At 49.8% G+C, this 11615-nt stretch overlaps 1 protein-coding gene across 1 annotated transcript; it reads right to left on the bottom strand.

Annotated features, from left to right (window-relative positions):
• Positions 1-217: 217 nt before the first annotated feature.
• On the bottom strand, positions 218-4722 carry MYCL (MYCL proto-oncogene, bHLH transcription factor; the record flags this gene model as incomplete). The annotated part of the gene is made up of 3 exons (XM_082659269.1): positions 218-816; positions 3779-4283; positions 4642-4722. 3 exons carry the CDS (start codon positions 4720-4722, stop codon positions 218-220), a joined length of 1185 nt encoding a protein of 394 aa, XP_082515395.1.
• Between the last annotated feature and the right edge of the window lie 6893 nt (positions 4723-11615).

Below are 11615 nucleotides of genomic sequence, written 5' to 3'. Positions count from 1 at the left end.
AGCGCTCCCATGAGTCAGGGCAGAGGGAGAGTTGGGCTGCAAGGTTTCCAAGAATGCAAGCCCTTCTTGTGTGTGCTCCGGCTGCAATGCATTCTGGGATCTACTGTCCAGGCTGTCCCACTGGAACCAAAATGTGCAAATTCCTATGGGGGATAGGAGAGGTTAAAAAATAAATTCGGGTCTTTGTTAAGACAGAGCAGTCAGGCTTTTTGGTCAGTTAGTAGCCACTGAGGTACGCAATTCTTTTCTGCAGTTGCTGCTGCCGACACCGGAGCTGCCTTTTCTCTGTAGCCATCCTCTTCTCAGCCCCCACTAGGGCTTGCAAGTATTCCAAGGCCTTGCTCAGGATCACTACTTTGGGGGCCTTGGAGCAGCTGGCCAGGGTGGGCACCTGGTCCCTCAGGGCCAAGAACCTGGAACGGAGGTCATTCCGTCTTTTGCGCTCCAGGAAGTTGTGGTTCTTCCTCTTGGTCACGTCCTCAGTGTCAGAACTGACAGGTTTGGGGTGGCAGGACTGGGGAGGCTCTCTTTCTACAGGCGGGGGGCTCACAATTTCTTCATCTGCCTCATCTTCCTTTTCCTCTGGTACATCTCTCTCCAGACCCTCTTCTTGGGGCCCTCGCCCTGGAGCCTCTCCTTGGGAGCAGCTTTCTGGAGGAAAACGGGCGGCATAGTTGTGCTGTTGTTGATGGATGGAGATGTGGAAGTGTTTCATGCAGGGGTCCAAAGGGTCTGCTCGCACTGTGATGGTGACCGGCTTCCGGACACCCAGGGACTGTCTCTTCTCCACGGTCACAACGTCGATTTCTTCACCCTCTGTCCAAGAAGAGAGATCAACAGAAGAAACACACCCCATGAGAAACACATACTCAGACCCTATCCTGGAGTTTGGGAAAGGAGGTGACATTTTCCCAATTCAGATATAAACAAATTCAAGGGAGGCGAAAGACAGCTGATTCATCTGTAATGAGGCTAAGGGCAGTGTGAAGGAAAGGAGGTGAAATAAGCAAGGAGGAAAATATTCTCCGATTTCTCTTTGCACAGCAAGGCTTAGATAAGAACAAAAGGCAGACCCAAGCCAACAGCCCCCAGTCTGCACAGGCTCTCCCCTCCCCCACTGAGGGGATGGAGAAAAAGAGCTATCAGCCTGGGACAAAGTTTAGCTCTAAAGATCTTCCCCAGTCGGGCTCTTTCATGCCCCATCAGAATTGTAAATGAGGGGTCTGTGGGCAGAGCTGCCCTTTGTTCCAGCCCAGCACAGCCTGCACTTGGGAATTGTTACTTTTCACAAGTTATAAATCCTATTATTCCCCCACCTCTCTATTCTGCCGCCCCTTTCAGCTGAAGAGTCGGAGAAGGGAGGGCTACAACCCATCCCTCCTCACCCAGAGGGGAGGGAAAGGGCTTGCCTTAGCAGCATTTTGCTTCTGGGTTCAATGGGTTTCTAGAGTCATCCATCATTTATAGGTTGCCTGCCCCACCCCCTTCCCTGACCAGAAGAGGGTTGGATTTGTAATTACAGGTCTGCAAAAGCTGCAGGAACTTCACAAAGGTACAAGCGACCATTTCCAAGCTACCTATGCCAGGGCAGGAACTGAGCAGCATGGGAATGTTCTGACACAAGGGCCAAAACACTAGCAACACCTGGACATGCCTCCATCATTCCCTTGCTCCAAGGTCTTTTAGGTTACCCCAACCAGGAGAGGGACAATTTGGGGAGAATCTTCCTGCTCCACACGTTTTCCAGCCCCCGCATAGAAGGCCACCTTAATGCATTTCAGTCTGACAACAGAAGAGCTCAGTTCTCGGCCTCTTTTGCATATCAGGATGCTTGAGCCCCTTTGTCAGGAAGGCTTCCATTGTGTGGACAATCGCATTATTTCTCCATTAATAAAACCTGACCGTTCAGCCCTCCTGGCCCCAAGGCCTGTGATTGGCTGGCTAAGCGGTGTTTTGAAGGCTGTCTTACCCAGCCCCTGGCCCCTATTGGCTGAGCTTTGCCATCAGTCACTCTTCCCACCCCCCTCATTGTTTGCAATCTGTTGCATTTTGTTCTGGGCCATGTGGCCTATGGGTGAACCAGGAGCTTGCAAACAGGTTCAGGTTAAAGGGCAGGTTAGAAAATGAATCAGGAGGCTTCCCCACATCCCAAACCTTTAATATTTCAGGGTTAAACCTCATAGCTGCGGAAGGCTCTGCCTAAGGAAGAAATAAGGTACAACACGATTCTCCTTTCCAGAGAGTAGTGCCTAACTCTACCCAGACAAGGAAGTGTCCTCGGCTGGACAATCAGGTCATACTCCATGTGCAAAGGGAGAAACTGAGACCCAGTTCGGCCAAGTCCACACATCACCTTTGTAATGTTCTGGATCTCAAACTAAGATCTCCAGACTCCCGAAACAATGGTCTTTCCATTCTACCACTCAATCAGCCTTTGTAGAGATACATCTTTATTGGTTTCTTGATCTCAAAGTTCCCATTCCAGCCATTAAGCAAACAGAAGGTCTTGGTGTAGAAAGCAAGCAGGTTAAAAATGACCTTAACACAGTGGACCGAAAAAATTTACTTTTAATTGTTCTTGTTATCCTTATTTTTACCTTCAAGTGTATGACAACCTCCATACCCATTCCCCAGTTCCCTCTAAATGGTCATGTAAGTTATTCTTAAAAGCTACAGTGAGGTTTCAGTCCTGATTTTCCCGATGCGAGCCTCAGTTTGCACCCTATAAAACACCCTCGCCAATATTTCTCATGGGCACTTCTGAGAAGAGATTAGGCTAAGAACAACATAGTCTGGTGGCACAGGATGCAGCAGGCTGTCCTCAGTGAGGTTTACACTTGCCTTCAAGGATAGGGAAGGGGAACCTGGAGCTCTGTATCTGTGACCCCAGCACCAAGCCCAGAGCTTAGCACAAAGTAGGGGCCAGCTAACATTTGTTGAATACAAATGAAGCAGTTGAAAGCCCTCAGATGAACTGGGCGGGACCTAGAGGAACACCTTCCCACATCAGGCCAGAGCAAAAAGGCAAGATGTACCACTTCCCAGATAAGCTACCACGAAGTTCCTCTAAACCTCAGAGAAGTGCCTGGTTGGGATGGAGGATTGAGCAAAAGAGGCTGGCTGGATGGCAGGAAGCTGGGGTTCACTTCTGGTGATTTCCTATTTCTAAGCCTGTTTCCATCTGTTAATGGGGAGTGGTCATTCCTCCGCTACCTGTCTCATGGGTGATGGTGTGGATGCAAACATGGTAAGGGGTAGCGGAGCAAGAGAAGCCATTATTGTCTTTCAAAAGTAAACCAGGCAGGAGACCAGGTTTTTGAAAGGGTGAAGGCTTTGGCTTTGCACAAAGACTCCTCAGCTTCTTCTCTCCTCAGGGGAGTGAGTTTCCCAGAGAAAGAGACAGGAAAAAAAAAAAAATTCAAGCCTGGAGTGACACTTAAGGGACCCTTTCCAGCCTTAGGAGGACAGAAATCCCCTACGGTCCAATCCCTGTATTGTCCTCCTAAGCGCCAAGCCCCAGCCGGTCTCCCTGTCTCCCTTGTCCCCTGGGGCTCCAATCATCATCAAAGGGACGCTGGCTCCCACGCCACTTCTTCAAACTGTTTACTAACACACCCACGTGCCAGACAGACACCGCTGGGGGCTACACCGGCAGCTTCAGCCACAGGAAGGGGGAGGTGGCGGAAGGGCTTGCGCAGACCCACTGCCTGACCTCAGCGGCAGAGGTTTGGCCACCCATGAGGTGCCCCCCTCTTTGATGGCCCACGGCGGTCCTTACCCGAGTCGCTTGGGCTCTCGGACCCCGAGCAGGCCTGGGTCTTGGGCTCGCCCAGCGGACAGGGGGCAGCGGGCGCCGGGTTGCCGGCTTCGAGGCTGGGAGCGCAGTCCAGGGCGGCGGGCGCCTTGGGCGGGTTCCCCCGGGGCGCGCCAGCAGCGAGCCGGTCGCTCACCGCTCTCTCCAGCCGTTCCCGGGCCGAGAAGCCGCTCCACATGCAGTCACGGCGGATGATGGAGGCGTAGTTCCTGCCCCAAGCTTTCGAGTGACCCCGGGATTCTGCCTCGTCCCCGGCGCCCCCTCCGGGCCACGGCTCTGGAGGACCAATTCCGGGGGCCGGGTCCCCGGCGCCGGGACCGGAGCCCCAGGGCGGCGACGTGGGGGGCGACGGCACCAGCTCGAATTTCTTCCAGATGTCCTCGCTGGGCGCCGTGGAGCGGTAGAAATCCTCCCCGCAGTCATAGTCGTAGAAATAGTGCTGGTACGAGTCGAAGTCCATGTCCGCTCCCTGCGGGAGGGAAGGGGGACGTGCTGACCCGGGTGCAGGCCCGGGGAGGAAGGCGTCCCCCCGTCCCCCAGCACAGCTGGCTGCCAGGCTCTCGTCCCTCTCCAATCGCTCGGCTTGGAGCCCGCGCCCTTCCCTCGCGACCCGGCAGCCCGGCCGCGGGTCAGCGTGCCCAGGGAAGCCGGTCACAGCGCGCGGACTAGGGTGCAGGGAGCGAGTTCAAAGCAAACTTTGCCAGCGCCGCCCGGAGCGCAGCTCCCAGGGCCCGGCCGGGCCGGGCGGGGGCGCGCTGTGCCCAGAAGGCAGCCTGCAGCCCGTCCCCCGGGACCCGAGCCCGTTCCCCGGCCGCCCGCAGCCTCACCTCGCTCCCGCCGCCGACCGCCTGGAGCGTACCGGCTCCCCGCCGGCTCGGGGCAGCCCGGCAGCCCGCACACATGCACATGCGCGCCACCGAGCGCGCGGACCGCACTCAGGAGCTCGCCCCCCCGCGCGCGCTCCCGCCCTCGCTCGCGCACGGCGACCCGGACGCTCCCGGGAGCGGCGCGGGAGCGCGAGATGCAGGCGCATTGTTTCCCGGCTGCCTTATATCTCGTCGCGCGCCCGGGGCTCGGGGACCGGGGGCGGGCCCTACGGGACAAGCCCCGCCCCTCCCCCGCCCCTCCCGGTCGACAGGTGGGGGCGGTAGAGTCCCAGCCCCACCCTTCCAAGCTACCCTCTCTGACTCTATTCTATTCCCTGTACCCCTCGAAATGAATTGCACACTGGGGAGCGCAGAGCAGGCGGCGAGCTGATGTAGCCCGGCGGTCGCCTGGTGGGGGGCGTGACTGTTTAGCGAGGCCCGGGTGGTCCCCTAGAGACCGAACGAGAACCGCGCTCCTTGCAGATTCTGGGCTGGGGAAGAGAACTACTCCCCGCCCCACGAGCCTGCTTCCCCGGGCTCGCCCCTCTTGGTTCTGGTGCGTCTGGCCCGCGGGGAACAAGGTAGTTGGGGGCAGCCGCACCTCCACCGCGCCACCTGGTGGCCCTCAGCCCTGAACTGGGACTGGTCCCCAGCACCCGCTTCGTCACCTTTTGGCCCGTTTCATCAGCTCGGTGTTCCTAAACCTCAGCGAAGCAAGGTCGTGAAGATTCCGGATTTTGAAGCCTGTAACTTAACCTTTCTGAACCTTGGTCTCATCTGTAAAATGAAGGGATGGTAATACCTCACAGGATCGTTGTGAGGGTTTAAGAAGATAGACTAGGGAAGGGATTAGGCCAGGAGAGGCAAGTAGAACAAACTTAGCCCCTGGTATGGGTGGTAAGGAGAATTTTTCCCCAGGACCAGGCCAGGGCTGAGATTCCCCTCCCTAATACCACACACCAAACACTCTGTAGCAGCTGTACTAGCAGAGGAAAGAATGGAGATTTGGAGTCTGGAAACTCCCTTCAAGCCCTTGCTTTGCTACTTGCTAGCTGTAGAGCCAAGTCCTTTGAAGCCTCTGTTTACTTATCTGTAAAATGGGAACTTTGCTTGCAGCTGCATCTCTAGCCAAGATGATGGACATATAAGCCTTGTGTCCTCTTCTATGCAGACTTCCTTCAGTAGAAGAGGAAAAGCTAAACTATAGGGGCTTTCTATTTAGACCAAGGAAAGTAACTTGGGGTAGCAGCCAATACATCATCGAGAATGCTCTAACTGGCATTCAAGGTCTGGTCTACAAGCAGCAGCCTGATTACCTGCTATCTTTCTCTCCCACCTCTGTAGTCTAAGAAACCAAACTACTCACTGTTGAAATCCCAGCAGAGGGTTGTGAGATGTGCAAGCAGTTCAATGTGTTTGGAGCGTGGGACACCAGGTGTGAGTTGATGTATGGGTTGAGAGAAAAGGGAAGGAAGATGACACCCTTAGTTTTGCATATGTTAGCTCCAAGATGCACACCTCTGAAGGCAGCAACTAGCTCTTACTAGCTTTGCAACCTCAGTACATAGAACAGCTTCTGGCTGAACTTACTGAGTGACTCAGCCAACCAGATTTTAGTGAGACAGCCTGTGTGCCCTGCTTTGTGCTGAATGGAAGGTACAGATCAGAGAGGTTCCAGGTTTGGTTGCAGCCCTGAGGCAGAAGGTTTGGGAACTGCCTTTTGGGGACTTGTTCTCTGGTCCACAGATGTCTGAAATGGTTGCCGTACCAGTCTGAGTTCTTGGTTACAAATGACAGATACATTTAAGCAGAAAATCATTTTACTGGAAAGATTTGGGGCACAGAATCCATGGGAGGCTGGGAATATATGCTTGAGAAGTGGGTCTTCTTTCTCTATCTAGATGAGATTCCTTACTCAACAGCCCCTCCCCATGGTTCATTGTAGTAGGTGATATCTGGGGACAACCAGGAGGTGGCCTCACCTCAAGAACTAGAATAAAGTGAATTAAGTCGTCTTCTGAGCGTTAAACTGCTCCTTCACTTTGCATACTTTGTCTTCCTCACCAAACTGTAAGCTCAGTGAGGGCAAGGACAAATGTCAGTCTTGTTGACCCCTGTAATTCCAGAGCTTAGAGCAGAGTAAACGCGTTGCCTGTTTGGACACAAGCCTCTAATGCTTTAAAGTAGAAACGTGTGGATGAATTGGGAGATCGGGATTGACATATATACACTACTGATAATAAGTATAAAATAGATAACTAATGAGAACCTACGGTATAGGAACTCTACTCAACGCTCTGTGGTGACCTAAATGGGAAGGAAATCCAAAAAAGAGGGGATATATGTATACATATAGCTGTTTCACTTTGCTGTACAGTAGAAACTAACACAACATTGTAAAGCAACTATACTCCAATAAAAATTTTTAAAAAAGAGGAAAAAAAAATAGAGTAGAGATGTGCCAGTCTACCTGCTGGAGACAGAATCACTGTCAGGCCCAGTCTAGCTAGACTGTAACCTGAAAAAAGGTATTAATGCAGCTAAAGAGAAGAAGGTGCCAGTCAGGAGGGGTCTGGAGAGATCAAGAAGGGTTGTCAAGGCATTCACCAGAGTGTCCATCCTGGCACTGTCTGGGGACAAAGATGCTGGTCCAGGAGATGGAAGCATCATCCTTTGAAACCACCCAATTCATCCCCCACTTCACTTGTGCTCTGGATCACCAAGAGACCTGCTGAAAAACCACTCTGTTCCCCATGTAGATCCGCCCACAGGGAGAGAATGCACTCATCTGTGAACAAGATGATCCAGTCTGCTTCAAAGTCCTGCTTCCCCTTAAAACTTAATGAATTGGCATCTGATTTGAAGTATCAGTCTCATGGGCCTGGTTAATGTGTGTCTGTTCTGCAGAGACGCTGCTGCTTTTAGGGCTAATAGCTCTGCTTTCTGAGTGATGTCTGGACCCAGGATGGTGATGAATTCACGAAGGTAACAAATGCTACTCTAGGGATACTCTGCAATTTTTAATTTCCTTTATTATTTTTTTTCTTTTATTTTTTAAAGAAGATGTTGGGGGTAAGAGTTTTATTAATTAATTAATTTATTTTTGCTGTGTTGGGTCTTCGTTTCTGTGCGAGGGCTATCTCTTGTTGTGGCAAGCAGGGGCCACTCTTCATCGCGGTGCGCAGGCTTCTCACTATCGCGGCCTCTCTTGTTGCGGAGCACAGGCTCCAGAAGCACAGGCTCAGTAGTTGTGGCTCACGGGCCTAGTTGCTCCGCGGCATGGGGGGCTCCCAGACCAGGGCTCGAACCCGTGTCCCCTGCATTAGCAGGCAGATTCTCAACCACTGCGCCACCAGGGAAGCCCATCCTTTATTTTTCTTAAAACATATTTTGAATCAAAATAATACATGTGCATAATTTTTCAAAATCAACTACATGTATGACAAGGTTAAAAAAAAGGCAGCCTTCTCCCCTACCCTCACCACCCCTGATTCCCACTCCCCAAAGGCAACTACTGGTTTAGCTGGTTTTTTTTTTTTTTTTTTTTTTGCGGTACGGGGGCCTCTCACTGTTGTGGCCTGCTCCCGTTGTGGAGCACAGGCTCCAGACGCGCAGGCTCAGAGGCCATGGCTCACGGGCCCTGCCGCTCCGCGGCATGTGGGATCTTCCCGGACCGGGGCACGAACCCGTGTCCCCTGCATCGGCAGGCGGACTCTCAACCACTGCGCCACCAGGGAAACCCGATTTAGCTGTTTTTTGTCCCTGATATCTCCTTCCACATTTTGACCAATACAGATAATCTATTTTAAAAATTGGGGGGTGGGGTGACATAAAAACAACATAAATTTATTTCTCACAGCTATTGGCTGGGAAGTCCAATAGGAATTTTAAAATTCCTATTGACCTTTTTAAAATTAATTAATTTTTATTTATTTATTTATTTAATTTATTTGGCTGTGTCGAGTCTTAGTCACAGCACATGGGATCTTTTTTGTTGCAGCGCCGGGCTTCTCTCTAGTTGTGTTATGTGGGTTTTCTCTTCTCTAGCTGTGGTGCACAGGCTCCAGAGCACATGGGCTCTCTAGTTTGTGGCATGTGGGCTCTCTAGTTGAGGCGTGCGAGCTCAGTAGTTATGGCGCGAGGGCCTAGTTACCCTGTGGCATGCAGGACCTTAGTTCCCCGACCAGGGATCGAGCCCCTGTTCCCTGCATTGGAAGGTGGATTCTTTACCACTGTCCCCCTATTGACATTTAAAATAGAAGGAGAAGTAGCTCTTATATTTCCCTTCCCACCATACATACTTTTTAAAAAAATATTTATTTATTTATTTTTGGCTGCATTGGGTCTTCATTGCTGCGCACGTGCTTTCTCTAGTTGCAGCGAGCAGGGGCTACTCTTTGTTGTGGCTTCTCATTGCGGTGGCTTCTCTTGTGTAGCATGGGCTCTAGGTGCACGAGCTTCAGTAGTTGTGGCACGCAGGCTCAGTAGTTGTGGCGCACGGGCTTAGTTGCTCCGCGGCATGTGGGATCTTCCCGGACCAGGGCTTGCACCCATGTCCCCTGCATTGGCAGGAGGATTCTTAACCACTGCGCCACTAGGGAAGCCCCCACCATACATACTTGGTCTTCCCTTATTCTCCCAATAGATTTATAGTTCAATTATGAAATAAATATTCAATATCTATAATATTTTGACTATATGAGTCAAATATTGGAGTATCAGAGTACTGTGGAGTACTCTGACTACATTTCCTCTCTTAAAAATTTTTTTTTCAGAGTTAAATTTTATTTTATTTTTTCCTTTTTGGCTTAGATTTCAATGTAGATATTTCTTTCTATGGATATATTTATTCTATGTATATGAATTGAACCCTAGACATTCCCACCAGAGCTACAAAGACCACTTCATATGGTCAAACGTGACAGTTAATCAATCTATCAGCTCCATTTCTTTCTTGGAAACATCCCTTTTGGAGCTCTTTGTTTTTCTGTTACAATTTGAACTTAATGATCTCTAGGCCTGCTTCACAACTGTCATTTTGCAACTTCCCTTCACCATCATCCTGGAAATTCCCTTTGCTTCTCTCCTGTGTTGGCTCTCCTGTTTTCTGAAGCTCATTGCTTCTTCTTTCTTGATTTACTTCCTCACACTGGTGGCACACATCCTTTAGCAGCTGCCTGAGAAAGGGTACTTGGGATGTAAAAGTTTTGAGGCCTTGCATTTCTGAAATTGTCTTTATACCCTCACCTTTTGTTGATAGTTTGGCTGGGTATAGAATACTAGATGAGAAATAATTTTCCCTAAGAAATTTGAAAGTATTGCTTTCCTGTTTCTTAGCAACCAGTATTGCTATTGAGAAGACTGATATCATTTGATCTACAAACCTTTGTATGTGACCAGTTTCTCTCTCTGGAAGATTTTAGGGTGTGCTCTTTGTCTCTGGAGTTCTGACTTTTTTTTCACTGCTGTGCTTTGGTGTGGGTCTGTTGTATAATAAGTAATTTGACTGGACCTTGTCGCCTGTCTTTAGGAGGTAGCCTCTAAATTCTTGGAATTTCCAGAGTGATAGGACTGTCTTTGTTATTAGGGCCCTGATAGTTTATGCTCATGAGGTTACTCATGGTGGTCCCCTGGATAGTTTAAGATGACTCAGGATAGGGGTTGGTCAAACAAGAAAGGCCAACCTTGTGATTAGGGGGTTAGAGCTTTAAGCCATGTGACACTGTCTGACATCTAGAAAAGGGAAGGGGGCTGGAGATTGAGTTCAATCATGCAGACAATGATTCAATCCATTATGCCCATGTAATGAAACTCCAATAAAAACTGGACACTGAAGCTCAGGTAAGCTTTCCTGGTTAACAGTATTCTGCATCCATGTGCTGGGAGGGTGATGTGTTCTGACTCCACAGCAAGGGGACACTGGAAGTTTCACATTTGGGACCCTCAAACCTTGTCCTATGTGTCTTCTTTTGGCTGGTCCTGATTTGTATCTTTTTTTACCCTAATAAATCTGTAACCATAAGTATAGCATTTTCCTGAAGTCTGTGAATTGTCCTAGTGTATTATCAAACCCCGGGGGGGGGGGCTTCCCTGGTGGCACAGTGGTTGAGAGTCCGCCTGAAGATGCAGGGGACACGGGTTCTTGCCCCGGTCCAGGAAGATCCCACATGCTGCAGAGCGGCTGGGCCCGTGAGCCATGGCCACTGAGCCTGTGCATCTGGAGCCTGTGCTCCACAACGGGAGAGGCCACAACAGTGAGAGGCCCGTTTACCGCAAAAAAAAAAAAAAACCTCAGGGGGTAGTGGAAACTCCCTGAATTTGTAGTCAGTTGCTCAGAAATGTGGGTGGTTTGGGAAGCCCTAAACTTGCAGCTGGTGTCTGAAGTGAGGGAAGTCCTTTGGAGGACTATGCCCTTAACCTGTGAAACTTGGCCTACTCTGGATAGCTAGTGTCAGAATTGCATTGCAGGATCTTTTTGCATTATGAACCTTCAAATCTGAAAAAATAATTGCACTCTGCAATAATTTTTTTGAAAAATTTCCCCACTCCATTCATTTTCTTTTCTTCTCTCTTTCTGAAACTCCTGCTATCCTTTTCTTATCTTTTCTTCAATTTCTATCTCTCTGTGTGTGTGGTTTTGTTTTGGTTTTTGTTTGTTTGTTTGTTTTTGACTTTCCGGGAGATTTCCTCAACTTCCAACCTATAGATTTAATTTTTGGACTACTATATTTAAAAAAAATTTTTTTTAGAGCTCTTTTTTTTTTGGTTTCTCAAATGTTCCCTTTTTTTGGTTTCTTTTTTTTTCCACGGACACAATTTTTCCCCCTCTTTTCCCTCTGAGGCTATTAATAATAGTTTTTATATTAATTATAAATTTTGAAGTTTTCTTCCACTCCGTTTTCCCTATTTCCTTGGAATCTCTCTCCCCAACCCCG

The sequence above is a fragment of the Grampus griseus genome (genome assembly GCF_964374135.1).
Source record: "Grampus griseus genome assembly, chromosome: 1".
Classification (NCBI taxonomy): Eukaryota; Metazoa; Chordata; class Mammalia; order Artiodactyla; family Delphinidae; genus Grampus; species Grampus griseus.
The sequence above is the reverse complement of the archived record's forward strand: the minus strand, read 5'-3'. Positions and strand labels throughout refer to the sequence as shown.